The 26,840-nt window shown below is 38.4% G+C and overlaps 1 protein-coding gene across 5 annotated transcripts in view; it reads right to left on the bottom strand.

Annotated features, from left to right (window-relative positions):
• Window positions 1-26,840, bottom strand: part of Fap (fibroblast activation protein) — a 74,574-nt gene that overhangs the window by 23,807 nt on the left and 23,927 nt on the right. For all 5 annotated transcript variants that reach the window (NM_007986.3, XM_006498746.4, XM_011239289.1 and 2 more), the window contains 10 exons: window positions 23,828-23,900; window positions 23,013-23,133; window positions 21,816-21,970; window positions 19,545-19,648; window positions 17,389-17,524; window positions 12,248-12,292; window positions 8,389-8,493; window positions 8,220-8,290; window positions 5,966-6,019; window positions 3,913-4,037 (listed from right to left, as the gene is read on the bottom strand). In NM_007986.3, the coding sequence (NP_032012.1) occupies window positions 3,913-4,037; window positions 5,966-6,019; window positions 8,220-8,290; window positions 8,389-8,493; window positions 12,248-12,292; window positions 17,389-17,524; window positions 19,545-19,648; window positions 21,816-21,970; window positions 23,013-23,133; window positions 23,828-23,900 (989 nt within the window). The remainder of the gene's footprint in view (window positions 1-3,912; window positions 4,038-5,965; window positions 6,020-8,219; window positions 8,291-8,388; window positions 8,494-12,247; window positions 12,293-17,388; window positions 17,525-19,544; window positions 19,649-21,815; window positions 21,971-23,012; window positions 23,134-23,827; window positions 23,901-26,840) is intronic.

The following is a 26,840-nucleotide window of genomic DNA, read 5'->3' on the forward strand; positions in this document are numbered from 1 at the left end:
TTTTCTAATATGCTATTTTAGGTCATATTTTGGGGGTTAGTAAGTTAAGGCAGGAGGAAGATGCTATTGAGATGTTACTTGAGGGATTAAAGAAGGAAGGATGGGGTCATGAGGGTGGGTGTGCTTCAGGGCTTGTCATGGAGATTTGAGCCAAGGCTCTAGGAGCTGGGAAGTCTGCCGAATTGATGCAATGGAGCAACAGACAGGATTTTATCCTCCAGCACAGAGCAAAACCATTGGATGTGGTCTGTTATTAGATCAACCTCTAGACTTGAGGACTTGGGATATAAACTGTCAGCATCTTTTGTAATGAGTGATTGATAAATCAGTCCTCAAAGTGGAGGCTGTCTATACAGTAACTCACTGCTTACAATGTATCACAACATTCAGAAACTGGCTGGGTTGGTTTGTTTGTTTGGTTGGTTGGTTGGTTGGTTGGGTATTTTTGTTTTGTTTTTTTTCGAGACAGGGTTTCTCTCTGTAGCCCTGGCTGTCCTGGAACTCACTCTGTAGACCAAGCTGGCCTCGAACTCAGAAATCCACCTGCCTCTGCCTCCCGAGTGCTGAGATTAAAGGCGTGAGCCACCACGCACAGCTTGATGAGATGTATATAAACAAACAAACAAATAAACAAACACTATTATTCATCTGAAATACAGAATAAAATAATTCCCAGAGTACTTTTAAAGAATACATTGGCCAAGAGATTCAGTGCGTTAGAAAGCAACACATGTAGTGGTTGGAATAGATGCTTTTGTCATTCCTAATATTTTCTTCCACATATGGGTGCCCCATTAGAACAGTGTTTTTAGCTGGGCGTGGTGGCACATGCCTTTAATCCCAGCACTCAGGAAGCAGAGGCAGGCGAATTTCTGAGTTTGAGGCCAGCCTGGTCTACAGAGTGAGTTCCAGGACAGCCAGGGTTACACAGAGAAGCCCTGTCTCGAAAAACCAAACCAAACCAAACCAAACCAAACCAAACCAAACCAACCAACCAAACAAGAACAGTATCCTTAGATCCAAATAAAGCAGAAGGACTTCTCGATGTTCTAAGGAGAGCTGCTTATGAATGGGGCCTTCTGGCTTGCTTCTGGCAGCCTACTCCCTGTGGAAAACATGCTTTGGATTTATTCCTTCGCATATTAGGTGCCAAGCCCCATGGGCAAATCCTTCAGGTACAAGGGTACCGATGTTTGTAAAACTGTACTTGTGGGCTACAATGTTGGAAGGCACATGCCTTTCCTTCACCACATTCCCCAACCAGCCTTTATAAATAATAAAGCTAATATTTTTATTTCCTGCCCTACTTCTTATTATGACTTGAAGATAGAAGAAAGAGATTTTTATTGCGGCTTTCTCCAAAACCAGCAGCCTGTCTGTGACACTTGAGAGTATTAGAGAATGTAACTGAAAAGCTTTTCCTGAGAGTTAGTGTTTCCTAAAAGTTTTCAAAAGGGACACACAAGGCATGTGATATTTAGGGCCAGAATCTAAGGAAACAAGGCCATTTAAATCTCTAGGCTTTATTAACATCCATCATATGGAATTTTCATGAGCATATGTTTCTAGTAGTGGAAACCTGCATCTCTTTTTTATCTTAAACTAGGAGACAAAGTAATGACCCATGCATGACACAGCAGGGTGAGGACACGGCCCTAGAGACGCAGCATCAGTACCTAAAATTCCCATTTTGTACTGTTTTGGCTCTATCTACTTTACTGATATGGGTTTACCTGCATTCGTCGTGTCTTCCAGGGCTCAACAGTCCTTCAGGGAGTTTGAAAGTTACATAACGAGGCGTTACTCTTACCCCTAAAGGGAAAGATTTCAAGGTTTTTCCTATGATGGCGGAGTGACTCACTTTACTGGAGCATCAAAAACACCAGACGATGTGGTGCTTCCCACACAGTGTATTTTTTGCTAAATGGGAAATTACCATACTGCCGAGGAAGGGTGAGTGGTAGAAAAGTCAGGCGATTCAAGTTCTAGAAAGGACTCTCCCACCAACTTTTTTTTTTTTTTCTTTTTTTTTTTTTTTTCCATTTTTTATTAGGTATTTAGCTCATTTACATTTCCAATGCTATACCAAAAGTCCCCCTTACCCACCCACCCCCACTCCCCTACCCACCCACTCCCCCCCTTTGGCCCTGGCGTTCCCCTGTACCGGGGCACACAAAGTCTGCGTCCCACCAACTTTTGATGAGGGCTTAGTCTTTGGTTCCTTATCTATTCTTCAGTGAACATTTAGCCTCAAGCAGATACTAAAAGAGAGGTGATATAAAATGTAAAAGCATGCTTTTCCAGAGAGCTATAGCATTACTCAAATAGAGAGTACATAGCAGTATGAACGCATGTATGCTAACATGACCCTGGTGACTTTATCAGCCTTATGGAACAGGAAAAAAAAAACCTGACTATCTTGGTAGAGTTTTCAGATGACAGTAATTCTTTTGATGCTTCATGGTGCCTCTGTGTATTCTGTTGGACGCTCTTCTTACAGTTATAAATAGAATGACTAAAGAGATCAGCCCCACCCCGCCTTCCAGGAGAGAGAAAGAGATAAACATCAGCCCTACCCCGCCTTCCAGGAGAGAGAAAGATAAACAGATGCCTCAGAATCTTTAGTTCAAGGATGCTATGTGCTTGACATGAAAGCTTTTGATACATGTTACATAAATATAGAGTTTGGGTTGGAAAATGTTGCATATAACTTGAGAGGGACATTTAATGTTTACCTTTAAATGCCATAATCACAATCAGCACATATGGCCACGAACAACAATCTCTTGACATTTCAAAGATTCCACTGACCAAACATTTTATGAAAGTGTTATTTCAAACTGACATCTTATGCCATCTTGAAGGGAGCATTCAGGTTAAGATGCTTATTCATGACTACACAGGCAAATGAGTTGTGGCTCTGGTTCTAGAGCCAAATAGTTGGATTAAGAGAAGTGATATATCATGATGGCCTTAATTCTTGTCCATTCATTTTACAGGAAACCCACAGGAGGCCTCTGCATCTGAGTAGAGATCTCAAATGATGAAAAGCTCCATTGTTCTCTCAGTCACCTACCTGCACCAGAGCCATTAATAACAGAAACAGGAGGGTGGCGTGCACTTTGTTAAATTTCCTGCTAAGTATATTACCCAAGTATGTTACCTGTACTCTTAAGCTGGGGTTAGCTAGGGTGAGAAAGCAACAATTATAGAACTGGAGATTCTACTAAACCTTCAATTGTCACTGATTTCACTGGTTTGTAGTCTTATTTTAGCCTATATTTCTTGTTATTTATTCAAGATAACATGTGCATGAAATTAACGAGTCTACAAAGCAAATTATTTGTGAAATGAAACCATGGTCTAAACAACCAGAAAATTCTTTCTGGGTTGTTCAACCATGGTTCATTTGTCAATATTTGAATGGGTTACTTAACATATCTTCCAACTTTTAAGGAAGGATTAGATGACAACAATTCATTTTCTGTCCTCACTGAAACTAGATTTAGAAGAATAATCTGTCTTCATTGTGCTTTCCCCCACAAATGAGGCCAAAGCAGAACAACCCCTTTTATCAGAGAGGACACTTCTGTTTGAATATTTCTCCTTCTGTGCCTATCTGGTAGATGGTGTCTGCATTCAACTTCATAGTGATGTGGATAAGAGGCAGACAGCTCTTGCTTCAGCCCTGGCAGAGGCACACACCTTAGCTGGTTAGCTCAGTTTCCTCAAATGCAAAAGAGATTAATACCTTCCTATTCTTTTCATTCTGCAAGCCTTGGGCATTCAGTAAGATTCTTATATGTAACAAGTGCTCACAAAAGGAAAAGTGTGTAAGCGATCCGATGGAGTGACAAGGCTGACGACAGAGGCAGTGGGGATGGCCATGCCTACGTCAGGTCCGTCACCTACCATAGCAGACGAGTGCATAGTACTTGGCTTTGTAGCTGAAACTTGCTGTGTAATATTGGCACCTTTCTTTCCTTAGATGGCAAGTAACACACTTCTTGCTCGGAGGAGAGTTTCCAATGCTAATTCTAGAGGGAAATGAAAATAAAGCTAAGCTGAAATTTTGAGATTGTATTTATCAAAATGTACTACTCCATGTAAAGTGACTAATTTACATATTGACATCAAACCCACTCTATTTTTTCTGTTGCCAATATCATTTAAAGTAGAGGGGAATCACAGTGTTTTGATGTAGCTTGATGTTTGATCCATTTTTTGCCTGAATACGCGCAATGTTTGAGAGAGAAGCCCTCTGTGGTTTTCCTGAAATGGGAGAGCTATAGAACACTTGCACTGGGGGTGAGGTAGTCATGTTTTTCATATCCATTAAGTGCTTCTGAAGTAGTTAGAGGTCTCTGTGTGTGTGTCTCTCTCCCTGTCTCCATCCCTCCCACCTTCCTCCTCTCTCTCTTTCTCTTCCTCCCCTTCTCCAAGTCAAAACATACAAAACACTCTGGCAGCATTACCAAGAAAGGATCCCTCTTTTTCTTTCTATCTGGGAAAGGACTTTAGTAACGAGCAAATGGGAAGTAAGTCTGTTTGCCTTCTGCATTTTTCATCCCTTCAACAGGACACATGGACTTTTGGGAGTTCCAACTAGGGAGGATGCCTCCTCCATCCCACACAGGGCAAGCTACACTTTGATTCCTCTATGTCCCCATATTCACATGAGCAGAGCCTTCTGTGTGGCCCTGGAATAGAGTGATAAATAATAGGCTTCTGGATCTCTCATCCCACACTGGATCAGATTCCCCTTTTGGGAATACTGGGTGGTGCTCTGCCAAGAGCCCATACTGACTGCCAGGGTGAGTTTTTCCACCTCCAAAGTCTTTCTCTTATAGCCTGAGATAGCCTTGAGCATGACACAGGGGGTCTAGAGACACTGTTGTCTCCAGAGAAGGAGGATCCCCAACTGAAATGTAAGTGTGTATCCAGGTGTGAATATAGGACTATAAATAATAGGTTTTTTCTTTCCTCTTACAGATTACATGAATGAATTTTTATGTGATTTTGGAATTGTAAAGAAGAGAGTTAACAGTAATGGCTCAGAGAACAGCATTACCCCTGTTCAAATCTCAGCCTCAATAATATTGTATGCGGCATAGAGTTAATGAAAATTAAATGCGATTACAGGTGCAAGTCAGCTAAGAAGCTATTTGGTTTACAGCAGAGCACCAACAATGTTAACCACTGTTTTTATTTCTATATGCAGAGAGGAGTCTTTTGGTTATTATTCCACCTATCAACAGGGCAATTGGATCGAATTTTAATAATTAATGGAGAGATGCATGTGGCTATAGCAAATTGAGCCCTAGTGAAGCTCACACTACAAGAGTAAAAACAGTGTAGCACATAGCCAGTGCTCAATAAATGTGCATTAGTAAATAAAAGTCCTGAATTAACTCCAAACTTTTTCTTTTCTCTTCCTTTCTCTTCTTTTCTCTTCTCTCACTAGTAAATAAAAGTCCTGAATTAACTCCAAACTTTCTTTTCTTTTTTTTTCTTTCTTTTTTTTTTTTTTCTTCGAGACAAGGTTTCTCTGTGTAGCCCTGGCTGTCCTGGAACTCACTTTGTAGACCAGGCTGGCCTTGAACTCAGAAATCTGCCTGCCTCTGCCTCCCAAGTGCTGGGATTAAAGGCGTGCTCCACCACCGCCCAGCTCAACTCCAAACTTCTCAAGTGTCTTATAATTAAGTAAAATTATTATTTATATCACCATAAGAATTCCCATATTACTCTTTTCAGGATGAGTTGGCTAATTCTTTGGGTGCATATGACTTTATGCTGATATTGTATATGTCATTTTCCGAATTAGTTGCCCTAACTTACAAGTGGATTTTATGACATTTCACACTTCAAAAAGCAATCTACATCTACCAAGGGTTATTATTCAGTTTTACTCATTTATCTCTGTGTGTGTCTACTGGTAAGTACTATTTTGATTGGTCTAAATTACCTGTAGATGTTTCTTCTTCCAGGGTAACCTTCAAATTCATTGCTAGAATAAAACCTGAAATGAATTTACAAAATATTAAGTATTGATTATTGAACTACAACAGTACCATCATTAATATTAATAAGTAGCATGGACAGAAACATGTATTTAACGAAATTCTGTAGAATTACTGCTGTGAATAACTGTGTTGGGGCATTTACTGTAACTTACAGATCATTGGAGAAAGGTAAAACTGAGCTCAACACTGCTTTTGTGATCCACGTATCTTACTCTGATTCATTAAGTATGAACCATGAAAACTGGCTTACTTAAATTAATATTACACTTTTCCTTTCCCATTATAAATGTTTACTGGTTTCTCAGAACTATGCTATTTGTCTATGACTGAGAACACATTTTGATTTTATTCTACACACCCAGTAGTAGAAAAACTTAGCATGCCAGGAAACTCATCTGAGCTAGAAGAGCTGAAGGTATCATAGGCCATGTTAATTCACTGAGCTGTGGAACAAACCACAGGAGAGCAAACTTGCTACCTAACTGCCCAGGTGCAGGCTCCTTTCTGCCTTAATAGATGATGAAGTGGAAAATCCAGTTTGGTGACATAACTTGATTCCTCTGTGAATATATCTGAATATCTGAAAGTAGCTGTCCTTTTTTTTTTTTTTCACTCTTCCCTCAAGAAGAGCATAATAGAGTGTGAAAAGTTTAGAGTAAACAAGGTTTGTTTTAATTCTCAGGAGGGCTTAGCCGTCCAGGTGTCCTCAGTGTCATAAACAAGTTCCTTAAAAAAAAGGAGACAATACAATGCAACGCATTTCCATTATGAAATTCAAAACCCGCGTGTGTCTGCTTTACTTATGTGTGCACTAATGTCACAGGGCTCCAGTCTTCACTGTCCCTTGCCTTTCCCACATCCTTTCAAACAGTGTGTGAATTAACTGCTCAGTCTTTTCCCCCAGCGACCCCTTGTAGCATTCCCAGGCTGTCAAAGTTCCCAGCACTGTCTCCCTCTCTAACACTGCAGCCTGTCCACTTTCCCACCTCTCTCTTCCCCCTCACAGATGATCATATTCTATCCCATCTTTCCTAAATAGCTACCCTTTCCTTTCATCCACTTACAAAACATAGGAACAGAACCCCTCCCATGTCAGCCTTGGTCCTGAGGACACAGAAGAAAGGAGGCATAGTCTTGTCTTTCTAGTCAATAGTTCACTGTCATCATCTAGCTCACTGAGCTCAGGTCTCAGTCACCCCTGGCCATCATTAGTACCACGGCAGGATCTCCAAGTCTTCAGCCTGCTCCCCCTCCAAACCTATCATGCCTGAAATCTATCTTTCATTCATTTTTTATCTCCTCATTTTCCTGACTCTAGTCACTTTTCTGGCTGCTCTATGTAAGAACCAAACTCCTTTGACTCCCATTCAAATGATTTGATAGATTAGCAATAGGTTTCTAACACTGCCTGCATAGTAAGAAGATCAGACGAATTCTCTTCCTTTGCTCCCAAATTCCATCTAATAGCAATCGGATTATGAGTATCGAGGGAATATCCCCAATTTACACAGCATTAGAATTGACAGACTAAAATAAAAAAGAGGCAGGGACTTCTGATTAGTTCAATGTGTCATAAATGACTGTCTCGAGGCAGCTCTATGAGACAGTGTGTAGGACAGACTGAAAGGAAAGGACTTAAAGAATTCCTGAGAGTAACAGCAATAGTCTTGGATTCAAAAGCTTTAGGTCCAAAGTCACTAATTCCATGGCCTTTAGCCAAGTGAATTCCATGCTCTGACTACTTGTCCTCTCATCTACAACCTCTGAGCAACCATTCCGAACTTATAGTATCTGATAGGTAGTAATCCCTCAATAACTGATGGCTTTTACAGACAACATCAAATCACTACAAAGGGGTCTCCATGTCTGTGGGCTACCTGCTATGGCTCTTTAAAGCTTGCCCATTGGTCTTAAGTGCTGAAGAGTGAAATTAGTCTTTAGAATCAATAGCTATCTGAGAATTTTTAGACTTTTCATACAAGTTCCTAATAAAATTTTTTTTCAGAAAGAAATCTTGTTGTTGAGTGACTAAAGAACATGCAGTCTTCATGAAATCATAGCTGTTTGAAAGTAACCAAAGAGCAACAGAATGGTCTTTCAGTTAGCTGAATAGACAGTACAGTCCATTGCTTGTACGCCCATTGGTTGATTCCAATTAAAACCTAAATGGTACATCGTGCTGCATGCGGTACTTACAGTGAATCCTGTGTTACGCGGAATATATATATGGCCTCCCACTTGCCACTTGTAATTTGAATAGCATTTTCCTATAAAAAGACAAACATTATGTTGTGTGAAGCTGAGCGTCACTTGAGCAACCTCAAGTGAATGATCTTTGAGGAGAGAAATCTTGGAAGGAACGTACCACAGTGTCTTTGATGTAGTGAATATGTTTGTAACCATCCTTGTCGCTAAATATTTTGTAGTAAGAAGTGGCATCCTGGCTAAAAGCTGGTGTCGAAACAAAGAACTGAAAGAAATGAACAGAGGTTATATCTAAAAGACAAACTGCACAAAAGCCAGTTATTTTTATAAGCCATGTATGGCTAAGAATCCTGGTGTGTCACCTCTCCTATCACCTGTCATCCACACCTGAAATTCCAGATTTTCAAAGGACAGCTTTTCCAGTCAATCTAATAGGAACTCGCAGGTGCTGACTGGTGCTTGTTTGCTACTGCACACCTCTACCCCACCCTACCACCCCTGGAGCCCCAAGCTTTGCGACACCTGATTAATAAATTTCTGACGTAAGGTGATACGGTTTGGGATTGAGTTACAGGAATAACAAAACAAATGTTGACATTTAATCAAACCAAACTTTAAAATGGAGCATTTGATCAAAGTATATTTTTTTAAACAATTTATTGTTATTTTTATGTGCATCGGTCTTTTGCCTGTATGTATGTCTGAGTGAGGTGGTCAGGTCCCCTGGAACTGGAGTTAGAGTTGTGAGCCACCCTGTGTGTGCTGGAAATTAAACCTGGTCCTCGAAAAGAGCAGCCAGTTCTTTTAACCACTGAGACGTCTCTCCAGCCCCAGATGTACTTTGGATTTTTGAGTTGTCTAATGCTAAGCTCCTAATGTCAACAACTTAATGAAGACATTTGAACGATTCAAATATGATGGTCTAGAAGCCACAGATTTTAGTAGCACTTTTGAGAGGAACAGTGAAGCATGGTTAGGGTTAGCTCTGAGCTCAGGAAACACAATGGCGGTGTAAGCTGAGTTTGTGGAGTTCAGCACACACTGCTGGGAATGATCTTATTGCACTCAACTCCCAGTCACTCAAGTTTCCTGGAACAGAGCTAGTGGCAACTCAATATCCTATCCAGTACAGACAACTGAATTCTGAAAATGCCTCATAGGGTAATGTGTCTCCCATTGTAAAATAAAATGACCTGTTCTATCTTTATGACTATTCTTACAGGTTGTCCTCTGGTGAAATGATGACAACTTACTGAGAAAAATCTCATGAGAGTAGAGCTTCTCTATATCATACAGGAGGAACTTAAAACCTGATCCTCTGTCTGGTTTAAGTCCATGGAACAGTAGCCCAAGCTGTTCCGTTATTTTATGAGTGAAGAAAATAGTAAGCATCCACACATACCAGTAGTATCTCCTACCTTCAAACATTTGTTCTTGTTTATATCTTTTCTGAGATCAATTTCTGATCAAACAGGTAGCAGGGAGAAGTGCGATTGACTTATTTAATGATGACATTTGGATGTGATCTGAAGCTGGAAATTTTTTTTTGATAAAATTATTTCTCTTATGTTGTGATCATACGTTGTTAAAATGCAATGGATCTCATATTTCTACTGGGTAACTAATGTTTCTATAAATTTGTTTCCACCTGGATGGAAGATTTACAGATACAATTGTGATAAAAATGAAAGATGTGGCCCTACTAGATTAGCATTAGCTCTAGATCCAAGGACCACAGTTCTAATAAGAGAAAAGACATAAGGCAGCATGAGAGGCACAGGAAAAGATTCTATATCCTGGACGCTGCCTCATCCATGAATAATCATTGCTCAAGAAAACTTCGCTAAATAGAAATGTCTGGTGTATCTTTGAATACATTTGTAACAGTGGAAAGTTGAGTAAGGTGAGATGGCTTATGCATCCATCACCATCAGTCATCATAAAAGCTGCTTCAGATCACTTTGCATCTTGAGTGTAAGTATTTGGCGGGGGCACTGCTCTAGTGTGGGCCATTGACAAAGCTGCTTCTTCATTTCAGAAAGGTTTTGCTCTCAAGCAAGGAATGGCAGCATTATAATACACAGCTTCTTTACTCCCGCATACTATATAGTGTGAAAAACAATTGGTTCTATGTGGTTTAGTTGTTCAAATGGAACCCAAGCCACCACAGACCACTTTAATGTAATATGGTGAAAAGTTATTCCTTGCTTCTCCTCTCTGTGTGCAGACCCCTTTCTCTCTTTATCTCTCTCTCACCTACCTCTTCTTTCCCCATGGTGTCTTCCCCATCTTTGGTCCTTAGGGCCAGTGAACTCACCTACCTGAGAGCAGCTTCCCAATAAAGCTGCCTTTAATAATAACAAATAATAAAAATAATAATAATAAACAGTTTTTCCTCACATACCTAGTGAGTCAATTAAGGGACTTCTAAAAAGACTGTATTCTGAGTAAAGCTTACAATTTCATTTGTACTGAAAATAAAAAATTACCAGGACAGACTGTTCTGTTTTAAGATATTAGGAGCAGGCAAACAGGAAGAATCTTTCTGCTGGGCAAAGGCTGTTATCTCGTCCCTTTCTCTGCGCACATGGAAGACAGTTGCTTCCGATGAGCAGGTAACTTAGGTCAGGTAAAGAGGGTGTGAAATATTTCCGCTCTCACGTTGTCAGAGCTAGGGCCATAATGCATTCTGAGTTAAGTGCTTCTTGCAGCAAGTCACACCTGGACACTAGATAAGACATTCAACTGCGGTGACCTCAGTTGTAACAGGGCCCTGCCCTGGTTTCTTTATCGCGCTTAGATTTTTTTTTCTGATAAATTGCTTATCTCTGAGTGAAGTGCAAAGCCATTTAAAATATCTTACCTAGGAAGTAAGGTTACTTCTCACAGTTTTGTTTTTTTGTTTTTTGCCATCCTCACTAAATGGCAAAAGATAATGTGTAAGCTGAGCTAACGATTAGACAGAAGTACAGGCTTTCAGACACCAAACCATAAAATTCATGTTCTGTTTTTAACCAAGAGGTTTTAGCCACAGACCGAAGAGGTAGCATTGTTTAAATAGCTGGTGATAGTTTGGTTGCAACCCTAGTCAGGTTGAAACCATTATGATTTCAGAGCGTATGTCTAAATGCAAAGAACTAAAATTTAGGTTCTTTTGTTTTGTACATCATTTACAGGAAAATATCTCCAGTTAATTTCTTGTGTCTTTTGCTGTTTAAATATCTTGAATAAATTCTAAAGAAACCCCTTTTTAAAAATTACCATTTAATATATACTATTATGACCAGCTTTTTAAATTTGTTTAAAGACCCAAAACAAGGACTGTAGTGGTAGCTTATGATAGGCTACTTGTCCAGTATATTTGGCCCTTGTTGATCCCAAGAACTACACACAGGCATGTGTGTGAGCACACTCGCACCCACACAATTACCCGAATGAGTTTTTAAATCATATACATAATCTATATTTTCTCAGGTTAATTTCATTGATACTAGTTAGGAAAGCTATCCAATAAAGCAGATGCATTCAGAGGATGAGAAATTATTTCCAAAAGTTTCCACTTGAAGTAATTATTTTACACTCTTTTTCTGGGATATAGAATTTTCATTACTAAATATACTTCCAAAGATTAAAATTGATACCTGTGTCCCTTTTTGTACAGTGTGCCTAAATCTCAGCCCAGCAGCCAACCTGACACAAATGATTGCTTGATGTACTTTTGTGACATGTGGCATTGTCCAGACTACATTCACTAATTCTCCAACTTATTTTGTAGTAATTAATGTAGGAGAAAAAATACAATTGGTTTCCTTAAACGATGATTATATTTATATGAAACAAACCATATATATCACTAACTCCATCGAAAGATTCCAGGCACAATTAATCACAAATCATCCCAAAACACATTTCCTTGTTTGATACCTAAGCACGACATGGGACGCATACACTGTGTAAAAGTCAGTTCACTGACTCTGCTGGGTGCCGTTAAAATAAAGGAAAAGATAGAAAAATCATACTCCACCAGCCCATCCTGTTCTGCTTTCTTCTACATGCTCCTGGTTCTACAAACAAAGAGAAGTCAGATTAAAGCACAAAAAGAATAGCTTTTCAAATGTATAATTTGGACATTATGAACAGTTAATCTGCCTGGCCATGGTGTTCTACAACTGAGCCTCCAGTTGAGGAGAGTTTGTTAAAGGTTTCTTAAGAGCAGCATGCTGAGTATATACAGACAAATCATTGAGAAACCTAATTTCAGATGTTTTTCTCCTTCACTCTTCCATGTGGCTGGTCTTAGAATCATCACATATGTGTGGAAATTCAGCCCAAATAAAGCATGTGATGTGACACAGAAGAAGGCAGTCCACAGCGAAGTTGCTATTGTGTTCCTATTCCTTATGGGGTAGCTAGAAACCTAAACATTCGTATTTTCAGGTTTTAGCAAGAGGCAGAAGTATCACTTCATATATAAATACTTAGAAGTCATAAAATGTAAATAATCCTTTTTTATAGATAGATAAAGAACATTATGGGTTGAGTTACTAGGCATAGACCTAGTGGTAAGCTTAGTGGGTCAGAAAGGAAAGTGCCTCAGGGAATTTGGAAGAGGAAAAGCATCAGCAAGATCTTGGAGAAACTGTGGTGCCATCCAGGCAGTTTGATCTGTGAGTAAATTCCATGAAGGACTTCACTTACCTAATATAGAAAATGTAACCATAAGTATGAGAGACAATGTGTATTTGGTAGTGGCTATGGTGGAAAGACGCCAAAAATGCCACTTAAATTCTGGTTTTTAGGAAATACTGATAAAGACTCAGACCAAGGATACAGTAGTGGGGATAGAGTAAGGAGACATTGAACCTTCAGATCAACAGAAATAATTTTGAGAATTTTTTGACAAATAGTTCTGGAAACATCTGCTATGGATAAAGACCACCCTGAGGGAGTTAAGTAGACAGTTGTGAAAGAAACAGCAGTTATACTCTGGGACAGGATTGTCTTTCTGTAGTTGAATCATGTTTCCCTGCTTTTCTTACAGCGGGACATAGTCACGTGGTAAGGAATAGAAATAGTATGAACAGAAAGAGAAAAAAGCTGTTTGTAGCCCTTCCCATAAAAACATCTCACTCGGACCATTCACTCCACCCCCCATTCCTTTCTTTCTGCTCCAGTTGAATGCTAATGACTTAGAACCACACATTAAGATAACAGAAATGCCATCAGCTGGGTTTCTGAACTGCATTATGGAGTAGAAGACCTACTCTGACAATACCTCATTTTCTTGGATTTGCCATTGGTTGTATAAATGAACCATGAATCCCTACTATATTAAGCCAATTAATCATTGGAATTTCCTCCTACAGAAGTGTTGTTGACTTTCCTTGGAAATGCATTAACTAGAAAATAACATTTCTATGTAGGTGGTCAACATGACTGCCCAAACAAGCTCAACAAGGATGACACTAATGGACATGCCAAAGTAGACAGGGAAAAGCCCACAAGGCCTCACCCTTACATAAGGAACTCTAGGCAACTCAGGAAAGCTGGGAACTGGAACAGTGGTCTCCAAGAAAGGAGCAACCTCACCTAGGAGAGGGTGGGGGAAAGGACTGAAGTTCTGAGGGCCAGCAGAAAGAATGGAAACAGGTAACCTCGGGAGGTAGGAGACTGGGGGGACCCTCCAGAACGTACCAGAGACATGGGAGGTGAGAGACTCTCAGGACTCAAAGTGAGGAACCTTAGATGAAATGTCCTACATTGGGAGAGGGAACTTGTAGAGCCCACCTCCAGCAGAAAGACAGGGCATCAAGGAGAGATGAGGTTGCCATCCCACAACTTTTGACCCACAACTGTTCCTGTCTGAAAGAACTGCAGGGATGGAAATGGACAAGAGACTGGAGAAAAGAAGGTCCAGTGACAGATTCAAAGTGGGATCCAGCTCAAGGAGAGGCCCCAAGACCTGACACTATTACAGAGGCTATGGAGCACTCATAAAAAGGGGCCTATCATGACTGCCCCCTGAAAGACCCAACAAGCAGCTGAAAGAGTCAGATGCAGATATTCTCATCCAACCAAAGTACAGAAACTGCTGACCCGTGTGGTTGAATTAAGGGAAAGCTGGAGAAGCTGAGGAGGAGGGCAATCCTATAGGAGGACCAGCAGTCTCAATTAACCTGGACCCCTGAGATCTCTCAGACACTGGACCACCAACCAGAAAGCACATACCAGCTGATATAAGCCCCTCCCCGCCCCAACACATATAGCTCAGAGGACTCCAGGTTTGATTTTAGTCAGAGAAGATGCACCTAACCCTCAAAAGACTGGAGGCTGCAGGGAGTTTAGATATATGGTGGGTCAGAGTGGAGATGAGACATCCTTGTGAAGACAGGGGCCAGGGAGGTGGTATGGGATGTGGAAAAGTCAGAGGATGGACCGAGAGGGGAATAAAATCTGGAGTTTTAAATGAATGAATGAATAAATAAAGACAGAAAAGAAAAAGAAAGGAGCACACCCATTGGTTGTCCAGTGACAAATATCCTTGGGAAAATACAAACAAGTAACATTGTGCAGGCTAACCAAGTTATATAGAGACATAACCTGGTTTTATATATATATATATATATGCATATACATATGTGCATACAGTGACAATTAAGAAATGAAGAGGCCATGAATACGAAGGAAAGTGGAGAGGGATATATGGAAGTATTTGGAAGAAAGAAAGAAGAATTGTAATGATAAAATTTCAAGAATGGATCTTTATCATACTGGGAAAGTGCTTGCCTTCTAGAGTAATAACCTGAGTCCCAGCACCAAAATTCACTTAAAGGAGAGGCCGAAATGTTGGCATGCACTTGTAATCATAACACTGTCCCCTGAGGAATGTTGTATGTCACTTGCATGCCAGTCTAGTCTAAATGATGGACTCCAATGTAATGAGAGATTGTACAAAGACACTGGTTAACATTCCCAAGGATAGCACTTGAGGTTGTCTCCTGACACATATGCACCAACATCCTCATAATCAAATACACACACACACACACACACACACACACAGAGAGAGAGTGAGAGAGAGAGAGAGAGAGAGAGAGAGAGAGAGAGAGAGAGAGAGAGAACAAAAAGAAGACCTTGAGAAATATATACTCTTCAAGTACCAGCAATCTTAAAAAGAGTTTGGAGCACTTCAGAAGAGTTTCCTGAGTGCTATAGTGGTAGGCTAGTACCTCACAGAGAAAAAGATTTCAAGATGGTGGGGGGTGTGGGGGGGAGTGAAACCTTTTGACAATCTTCAGTCATGAAGATAAAAATTAATTTAGCCTATTTTTAGAGAGGCGAGAATAACATAAAAGATGGTTGTTTGTTATGCTGTAAATTTCTTTTCTCCCTTTTTTGTTTGTTGTTGTTTGGGGTTGTTTGTTTGATACAACATTTTTGTTTCTGTCTGGTGTAGCCCTGGTTGTCCTGGAATTCACTCTCTAGATCAGCTGACCTCAAACTCACAGACATCTGCCTTCCTCTACCTTCTAAGTGTAGGGATTAAAGGTGTACACCACCACTACACAACAAGCTATAAATTTCTTAATAAAGCTTGCCAATTTTTTTTATAGAATAACTGCAAGCTCTTTACCTCTTTCATGTCTGGCAACATGAGTGAAACATTGATTACCTCAAACATTACTGGTTTTCAAAACACAAGCACATTATCCTGAGTATGGTAGTTGGAAAATTCTGAGTTAGTTCAGTCAAAATGCAATTATAATTATTATAAATGCAATGACTTTTCTAGCCATAAAGGTTATTTTCCAGGAGCTTCGATTTCCCTTTGTGAGGACATTTTATATTTTCTGTCCATTTAGGTTATGTTGTCTCAGATTTTGATAAACTAGAATTTCAGATTGCAAATGAATCATTTTTTTTATTTGTCTGTTCATAGTTTCCAAGTTAGTCATGTTAAAGCTGAGTTAATAATGCTTAGATTCCAGGATGTTTCAGATATATCCAACCGGGGCCAGTCAATCAGATCGGATCAGTGAGTTCTAACTAGCTAGTTTAATTGAGATCAAGTTTTTCCAATGGCACTATTTTAAAATGCATCCTTTTCTTTGTTATAAACTCATAAATTAAAAAACAACCAACCAACCAACCAACAAACAAACAAACAAAAAAACCACTTGGTTTCGTGCAAATCGTTGTAAGCTTAGTAAAGACTTTTTTTTGACAGGATAATGACCTAAAAGCAGTTTTAGCCTAGGGAATGCTACCAAGCATGGCTTTGATATATTTCCAAGCAGAATAAATCATTCTCCTTATAAAATAAAATGTTTTAAATCTTAGATGGAATTTAATGACTTACTTTGATTGATCTGGACTTTAGCTTCATAAAATAAGTTAACTCTACATTTGTTTTAATAAAATATTTTTTTCATAATTAGAACTCTCCCAAAATGTACTCAGCAACATTTTGATTTAAAGAAACCATTTTTAATTAAAAAAATTTAGTATCTAAAATGAGTACTTAAAGACAGGCACATTTCAATGACTCCAACTGGCACAGTCCCTTTGGAATCATTAATTTCAACAGACTACGTTTGAATTTGAAGAATAAAAACAACTGAAGCTTGATGGTAAATTTGTACCTTATTTTCAAGCTCTCCATCTTCAGATTAGTACAGTAGGGAGTGTTCTCAAAGATACCTGGACAGCAGCATAAAGTGCAGAGCCATCAAGCAGTTCATACCCTGCTCTCAAACACCCACCTCTGATTTTTAAACTAGGCGCTGCTTCACTTTTGTAACTTTTTCAATTTTAACAATTTTGTCCAATTTTCATTTCTTCTCTAATTTTGTGTGAAACATCTATTTCTGTAACAAACCCATTCTTTCTGTGATTTATTTTGTTTCGCCTCTGTTGACTACTGCTCTGATGATCTCCAATGGCTGGATCACCATCCTAATGTCACGCTGGCTCATTTCATGTCTTTCTGTATTCAAAGCAAAAGCCATTCAAGAAAATGACTGCTGTGCTATATTTGATAAAAATGGTGGAATTTCTGTGAACACACAGCGGTTGAATGCACCAAATCCTGCTTAACAAATCAAACTGTGACCCATTTCCATTTTCAGAAGTACTTGCCAGTAGCTTAAATACATTTTACCTTTGGACATTCCCATGCATGCCAGTCTTCCCTGAAATCACATATAGACAGGACTGAGACATTCTGCACTCTTTTTAGCCACTGCAAGCATACTCGTTCACTGGACACCCATGTGAGCCAGCTGAAATAATAGTCACTGCCAACAAACCGAAACACACAGTCTCAACCATCAGCTCATTACCACATTTAAATAATACCTTCATTTATAGTTTCTAAAAGACAGTTGCTATTATAGGATATATGTTTAGTAGATAAGAAAGACAGACTTTCTGTGAGAATAGTATTTAAATAGATCTGCGGGCTAAAATAAGTAAGAAGTTATTCATCTAAGAAAATTATTTGTACTTGAGCTTTCTCCTAATTTTTGGAAAACAAAATTAAGATGTAAGGGCAACACTATCTATCTATCTAAGAGGGATGAAAGGGTTACATTTTCTATGCTCTGCCTATAATCCCATTTTTAAAAACTTTCTAGTTGGTGCAGAGGACCCAAATATAGTGAAAAGTTCACCTTTGTTTCCTTGTGGGTTCATGTGGAAGCCAAGTTTTAGCTGTTATTATGGTCAAGTGTTGAAATTATATTAATAATAATCAGATGATCTAAAAAGCTTTGATGGACTTTATAACATATTTAAGTGTCAATTAATGTCATGATTATACTTGACGGTGAATGAACATTCACAGACGAAATTCTAGAACTTTCTAATATTTTGAAGAGCTAGAAGGAACTTCGGGCTCAAATCCTGATCTCATAATATTCTATCACAGTATCTATCCTCACTGAAATTATTTAGCTGTGTAGGTCTTTGCTTCTGTATCAATTTGAAATAATAATGTACTGACTAGAATATGAAAGGATGAGCTGAGTGTGCTTAACATGCCTCTTGCTTTTTCTATTACTTGCCCCAGTACAGGGGAAACACCAGGACCAAGAAGTGGGAATGGGTGGGTAGGGGAGCAGGGGTGGGGGGAGGGTATAGGGGACTTTCGGGATAGCATTTGAAATGTAAATGAAATAAATACCTAATAAAAATTGGAGGAAAACAAAAGAAAATAATATTTAAAAAAATACATATTCAAGGTTCTATTAACCAGGTTGTTGTGAGCAGTCATTTGCCTCTGTTTAATTTTCCTTGGTATAGCTGAAGAAGAGCCAGGCCCTCTGTGCTCAGCAGGTGAGGCTCTTGTGGTCCTTTATTTTCACCAGAAGGACACAGAGGTCAGACTTAGGTCTGAAAGCTTGCTATAATCAAGGGCACTCAGAGAGGCATATCTGAGTTATACTAGAGAATTGAGAACATTAATTCCAGTACTGAGGAGGTAGAGGCAAGCAATCGCCTCAAGTTCAAGACCAGCTTTGTGTACAAAGCAAGTTCCAGGGCATCCAGGGCTCTGTTACAGAGAAACCCTATCTTCAACCAAACCCAAACCCAAACCAATTCAAAACTTAGAAAGAAAGAAAGAAAAAAAAAAAAGAATTTATTTTTGACTGTGTGTATATGCATTGGGTTGAGTAAAGGTTTGTACACATGAGCCCAGGGCCATCAAAGGCAAGAAGAGGGCATCAGGTCTCCTGGAGCTGCCCTATGTGAGTCCTGGGAAGTAAACTCCAGGCTTCTGCAAGATCTATAGTTATAAAGACTGAAACATCTCTCTATCCCAAATACTTCATCTTTCTGTCTGTCAGAAAATACTTTCTTGGCATATAATTCTGCATCAAGATAATCAAAACAGACTTTTTCAAAGTAAGACAAATGCTAATGTTTGAGAAAAGTTGCCTTTTCGGGTTTATAATGTCCCAGGAAGCACACAGATCCATAAATCCTGGCTTGTGGGAAACTTGACCAGATTTTAAGGGCTCATGCTGAAGACTTGTTCATCTGCGCGTTGGTCCCAACACTTCTACCTCCAAGGAAAACCCCAGAAAGCTTTAGCTTTGTCACCATGGTCATCTTTAAACGAGTCTTTAAATGTATTTTAAAAACTAGTTCAAGAAACGTACTTGTGACTTTTAATTTGCATGTATCTTGCATGTTAATTTTCTGCTTTCTGGTGTGTGTATCTTCAACTCACTAGAAATGATGTCTAACCTGATGTAGAAAGTTCAACATGGTAAAATATGGTTAAATATGAGACAGGGGTCTGAGATCACTGACCTTGAGGCTATCATTTCTGGAACTGGCACTTCCATTGGGCCCACGTGGTGAGGGTAGGTGGTGTCAACAATAAAAACACGAACAACCGGATTCTTAGCCCCAGCCTGCCAAGAAAATGGAAATTGACAAGCTGATACAGTTTTACTGTCCACCAATATTTTAAAGACACCTCAGGATTCATGGCATATTTTAATAAGTGAACAAAGCTAAATAAGTAACAGACGAAGATGTTCTGCATAGTGACCAGGAACTTCATTTCTGCTTTACTTGCAACGTAGTTACCCATGTTGTATCAACCAGAGTCAAACGTATTTCAGGTGTTTAAGGAGAGACTTGATTTATAGGAGAAATGATCAGGAATGTGAAAGTCCACGTCTAAAACCCCTACCGTCTCTCCTGATTTTCAAGACAGGTGTTTCATTATTGGTATGATGAGAATAATCAATATACCCATATACTCTGAAGGGTAGGGAGAAAGGGTAGGGTCTGAAAGAGAATAAAAAGCATAACTAAATGAAACTTACCGATTGAATGACCAAATTTCCTGTCCTCCCTGTACCTCACAGCCTACTACCATTGCTTCCTTCTCAATGGATGGAGGAAATCTTACTGGCAAATAAGGTGTCTGTGGGCTATTACATTTTTTTCTTGATTTGCATTTCGTGTGCTACCACATACCTAAAATTTACATGACAGCATGCCTCATGCCTAGACACTGTCTTTGAATGGATATTATTTTACTTCAGAAAGAATCTTGCAGTTAAAATGTGAACCCACCACATTTGAGAGCACAGTGTGCGGTGACTAAATGCTAATTTTTATTGAACTAAATCAGTGCTTCTCAACCTCCTGGAGGCCGTGACCCTTTATTACAGTTCCCCGGGTCGTGGTGACCCCAAACCATAAAATTTGTTTTTATTGCTACTTCATAACTGTAATTTTGTTGTTACTGTAATGAAAATATTCATATTTTCCAAAGGTCTTAGCCAAGCCCTGTTAAAGAATCTTTTTGACTACCCGCCGAAGGAGTTGAGACCTATAGGTCGAGAAATATAGATCTAAAGTCTTTCTTGAGACATTTAAAGAGTTTTTGGAATTTTCTCATCTCTCCATTCAGTGCTAGAGGTTTTAGTGTTCCCAGTTTGTAAAGAAACATGAAGACTTAGGCACACACTTACAGATAAGTGGGAGTCACTTCTCAGTTCTGAGCGTCCTCACCTCTTCCTGCTCACATTCCGTTCTTTTAATTTTGGATTCCAAGTATCAGGCTTTCCACTTCCAAGCCTCTCCATTTCTCTACCTCTGTCTTTGAGGGGACTTACATCTCAACATTTGTTTCCTATCTCATTCCTTTTCTTTAGTGACTTTTTAACATAAATATGATGTTTCTACTTCTCTCTTTGGGGTGTCTTTGGCTTATTTCAAAAGCCAGTTTGCAAATGCCACATCCATCCTATCTCATATTGGGACCTGCTGGAGTCATTCATCAGTAGGGTTTGGAAAACCAAAGCACTAAAAACTATATATATTTTTATTTTTTTAAAAAAATACCAAATTATTTTATAAGAGGTAAATTACTTTCCTGACTTTCCTTTTTCATGCCTTTGTCTAGATTTTAAAATAGGTCACAATGCTTTCTCCATGTCACTTAGCCTTTCTGCTGCATACTCAGTCCCTTCTCCTCTAGCTTTGGAAATGAATAAATAATATGTATGATGTTTAGTTTCCTTGTCTTAAGGAGGAAATGGAGGATCAAAAACATCACTTACCTGTCCACAAGAGATCTTAACATGTGCCTGACACTACCTGACAAAGACATCAAATTCAATATTTGAATTTTCCTTTCTGGTTTGCATTTACAGGAGAATTCAAGAGAGAATTGTGAAACAGAACTTTTACCCTGAATTTGGAACATAGAACATATATATATATATATGTATATATATGTATATATATATATATGTATATATATATATATATATATATATATAATTAAAACTAAGTTAAGCTTGTTTTTCCTCCATGATCTAGACCATATGTTTTTTTCAAAGATTCTGCAATAGATTTTGCAAAGACTACTTCTTCCAGCATAGCCAGATGTCCAAAGCAACAGATGTCCACATAAACAATAGAGCACAGTACAGTGTTTGCTTTATGACATACAAGGACAAGAAGCTTTCCAAGTGTGTTGGTCCCACCTCTATTCATGGTAATGATTGCTCATTTGGACATCAAGGGAATGAAGCCCTTTATTAGAAGCATTTCACATACCTTTGGATATGGAATATTTATAGTTCTAGGATACTGTCCATCACCATAATAAGAATAGGCAATAATTGGTATATCTGAATCATTAAATTCTACATATGCCAAAAATTTTCCATCTGGAGACCACCAAAGAGCATATTTTGTGGCAAGCATTTCCTCTGAAAAATAAGAATTTACATAGTAAATTATAATTATAGCTTATTTTTAAAATCATTGTTAATACTTCTAAACAAATATTTATTAACTTAAATCATGTTTTTAATGTGTGTGTAACATATGCCATACTCTGCTTATTAAAAAAATACTGTGAATTAAGAGGAACAGTTTAAATTTCATTCTATATCAAATGTCAATTAGTCTTGTTAGTAATTGCTATTACCCAGAAATGTAACATTTAAAATAAATAATAAACACATTGGTAATAATTAATTTTCCCCTTGGAGCAATTAAAAAAAGTAACCTAAAGTAGCCCAAACAGACTATAGTATAGCCATAGATAAAGTAGGCTAGTTAGTAGACAATACTTGAAGCAGGCAAAGAAGGCTGTGATTTCTACTGGCAAGTGATATTACCAACAGAGTTTGAGTTTCATTCCCAAGAATTTTTCCAACCAGGCTTAATTTGTTTGTATGTGCTTGTGTGTATGCAGATATGTATGCATGCGTGTGTGTGTGTGTGTCTGTGTAAAAATACATTCACACATGTATCTTTTTAAAGAAATAAACTTGAGGAATAGAGAGAAGACAACTCTTAAAGTCTAATTAAGTCCTGTGGCCTTCATGACCTAGATAAGGATAAAATTCAAGAGGGTGTTGATATATTAAAAAAAAAAAACCTAAGAACATTGTCTTGCAAAATAATGAAGCTGTTTAGCTTGGGTGGGGGAGGAAAGATGTCTTCCCTAAGCAAAACAAACACTGGATAATGCATTAACTCAGCAGCCTAGGACCACTTCTTGGAATATAAATCTTCTCCACTTTATAGTAACATTCATGAATATCGATTCTACTGATCTTTGACAAGGTTTTCTTCTTTAAGACTAGCCTCCTTCTATCCATAACCTATTAATACAACCTATTTTCAGAAGGACAACCAGCTCATTAAAAGAATATTGCATTCAACGAATTTTTTACTGAGTATATGAAACCATTTTCAATCATAAGCCTAATATATCAACAGTAGAAAAGAAATATAGCTTACCTTCATAAACCCAGTCTGGTATTCCATTAAATATTCTATTTTCTCTTCCAGTATAAGTTATTTGAAAAGGTGGATCTCCTGGTCTTTGTTTCAAATAAATATTGTTTTGATATACATATGCCTGAAAATGGTAGAAATCTACTCAATAAGGGAAATTTACCCCAAAAATACAGTGATAATGTAGATTTAATTATTTACCTATGTCTTTAAAAGGGCTGGCAATTCAGATGCAAAAGGATTCACAACTAAAATAATTTAATAAGGTTAAAAATAAAACCAACCCACATTAATTATGATTTAAAATCTGCATCAAATAAGAATTAATGTCTACTATAATACAATTATTTTGTTATCCAATAAGCAATTGTGCATATTGACAGGTAGTCAAATAAACCCCTGAATATTAATAGCTAACCAGATCTAATCTTTATTTAGAGCCCTTAAATAAGAGCTTGGACAAAATTTCATGTTGTCTGAAGCTAGTCTGGGAAACTTGTGAAAACCATATTTTTCCTGAGTTTTCTGGCACCACGCATTCTGGCTGAGTATAAGGATAAAGTTTTTGACTGCGATATTTAAAGAAGTCTATCCATGAGCTTGAGATTTTGCGGAATTCTCAAACGGGTTTCAATTTATCCAAACTCTTCCCGTTTTTAGCCACTGAAATAGTCATGATGTCTCTCTCTCTCTCTCTCTCTCTCTCTCTCTCTCTCTCTCTCTCTCTCCTTTTAGGCAGGGAAATTTAACAAAGGCCAAAATCAAATGGCTCCTCTTTTATTTAAATGATCAAACACTTTTATAATCTAAACACTTACTAATTTACTCCCAACAGGCGACCAGCATAGATACTGAATTGGACGAGGGAGCTCGTATCCTCTTACAAATTCCCTAGAAAGAAAGAAAGAAAAAAATAAATATGTAAAAACCACAACAACTCTTGGTGTTCAATATAAAAAACATCTTCATAAACATAACCAGTAAACAAGACAATTAAAATTAAGGACATCAGTATGAAACATCCTCACTTCTACAAGTTCAAAGGAGGAGTACATGGGAATAAGGCGTTGAAGCCCAGCTCATTTGTGGTTTAAGTCACCTAACTTCTCTGTTTTCAGACCTTCACAGTGAAGTCAGTGGGTAACACACCAATAGACTGGATTATCTCAAAGTTCTCTAATGGAGCCCCGCCGTCTTATAGGAGACAACCATGAGACACAGAGAAATAAGAATGACTTAAAAATTGCATTGGTGGTTCTTGGGCAGACCCCAAAGAAAGCTCAAGTCATTTAACCCCTGAGACTGTAAAATTTGCACACACCAGACTAAGATGGTCGCTGACGTGCCTTCCAGCTCCGAGTTTCTATAATTGTGCTCTAGTTTAATATGTGCTCTTCCACATTCTCATTCACAACCCCCATCTCTGTGAATGCATATGAATTTCAAATTTTTGAAAATAAGATGCCATTTGACAATCTCCCCCAGGGATCTGACTTGAAATCAGAAAAAGGAAAGGAACATCTGATCTCAAGCTAAACTGAAAAACAGATCGTATACTGGGCAGTGTGCCTTAAGCTTGCAAAGTTCTCCACCCGTGGGGAAATTTCAGATATTCTATTGGCCAAAAATCTCACTTTGATGTTTAACGTCCCACTGCTAGCTTCAGCCAGGAGAATTGCATTGTGCAGCTCTTGCAGATTTTCAAGGAGAACATATCAAATGTTTATGTACTAAAGAACCGCAAGTTGCCAGGCTGAAAGGTTGACTGCTTGAAAATCATCTTAGTAGTCTCATCAAGACTGTTTTTGTGGGACAGCAAAGCAGTAGCTACTCCTGAGACCCATTTGAAGATACTTTTAAAAGACCCCATTTGTTTCAGCTCACAGCCTCTGTTCTTTGGGTCCCAGGTTTGTATCAGTTTTACTTTGCCTGCTCCTTCACACTTGGACACCTGGGAAGACCCAGAATACACTTTATCTTTGCTGAATTTATTATGTCACACAGAAAAATAAATAGCTAGCAACGAGGCAAAAAAATTAATCAGAAAGGGTGATGCTTTCAGAAGAAGGACATTATGGAGGTGCACTGCAGTGGGAACTCTGGCAGCCAGAGGGCAGTCCATGAACACCAGGCACATGCGGGCCAGGGTCCAATGGATATGTAAGGATCTAGTAAAGGCAGTGAGTCAGAAGATATTCTTTACCTGGTTTACAATTCTGTATCAAGTTAATGTTCTAAGATTACTTTTGGCTGACACTGCAACACTGCCTAGGTTCTCTCCATGGAGTACAGTTGAGCTACGCAATGGCATGAGCAATGCCAGTCTACAAATCCAACTCTTTATGACTGGAAAGCCATCTGAGCTGCCATTTTGGGGCTATATGATTCACTAATGCTATAAAAGATGGAGAAAGGGGATGTATTATAAAAGCTGTCATCTACAAATTTTCTTGTTTAAACCAGAACTATCTTCTTTACTTTGTGCTAGACTTTCTTTTTCTTTTTTGACTATTTTTTTTCATACAATATATTTTGATCATACCTTTTTCCCAAGATTCTTTCAACTTCTCTACACTCAACTTTCTATCTCTTTCTCTCTGTCTCTCTGTCTGTCTCTCTCTCTCAAAAAACACAAAAATGAAGATAAAAATTAACAAATAAAATACAAAAAGTCAGCAAAAACATCGGATGGAATTCTTGGGTGTAGGGCCTGCCTTTTGGTCTAGGGCCTGCCTTTTGGTCTAGGGCCTGCCTTTGGGTCTAGGGCCTGCCTTTGGGTCTAGGGCCTGCCTTTGGGTGTGACTGGTAAACTCCAGTGTCACTAGACTGGAGAAACATAATTGCTCCTGTGTGGTAGGTATCAGTTGCTAATAGCTTTTTGATTAGAGATTTTAGTAATCTTCAGAGACAGACAAGCAGGAGTAGTGGTATTTAATCAAACTTGACTTTCAGCCAATTTGTCATCTCCAACTAAAATGATATTGTTTTACCTGGAGGAAAATATCTGGAAATTAAATAGTTGTGAAAAAAACAAGAGACATACACATAAAGTTTACACATAAATAAACAAACAAACAAAAACAGTAGTTTGATTAGATTTACTACAGAAAAGCTAAATGGGTAATATGGTTGCAGGGCATAAATCTTATCTAAGCCACTGCAAAGAAATTAATGACCATTATTTGATCTGGGAACATCTTTATTTGTGTACTTTTCAATTTGGTGGATTTCAACATCAAGAATTTTAAATGGTTAAAAAAAAATTTTAAAAAGGACACGATTAAAGCCCAAAGCAAACTGTTCTGCAGGGCTCCACTTCCAACCTTAGCAGACTGCAGGGTTCTTAGGAGTAGGTTCGGTTCCTGAAGCTTATTTGTATTTCTCTGTATATGCTTTTCAGGCTATGGAGCTCTGTGAATACTTCTTGCCTAATGGTGGTATTGAAACATAAAAGAGACTCCAAATCCATTAGATCAACTGAGACTATGTTTTCAAAAAAAAAAGCAGGTCTTGTTTCTTCCCTGAACATTTAAAATAAGGAGATGAAAAAAAGAAGTTCTTTGCTTGACAAAAGGGGCAGTAGACTAGAAGCGGCTTTACATACCTCTGCAAGCCATGTAATTTTTCTTACTTTTTATATAACAGAAAACAGGGTATCATATTAAGATGAGGAACCACACTAATCCATTTCCTCAATTAGCCAGCGTGAGTTTTCTAAAGTACAAATCTGATCTTGTCATTTCCTGTAAAATCTTTCAGGGATTTCCTTTTGTCCTCAAAAGTAGGACTAAACTCTTTTAAATGGTTGCATAGACATTGCTGCCCCGTTTT

The sequence above is a fragment of the Mus musculus genome, chromosome 2 (genome assembly GCF_000001635.26).
Source record: "Mus musculus strain C57BL/6J chromosome 2, GRCm38.p6 C57BL/6J".
Classification (NCBI taxonomy): domain Eukaryota; kingdom Metazoa; phylum Chordata; class Mammalia; order Rodentia; family Muridae; genus Mus; species Mus musculus.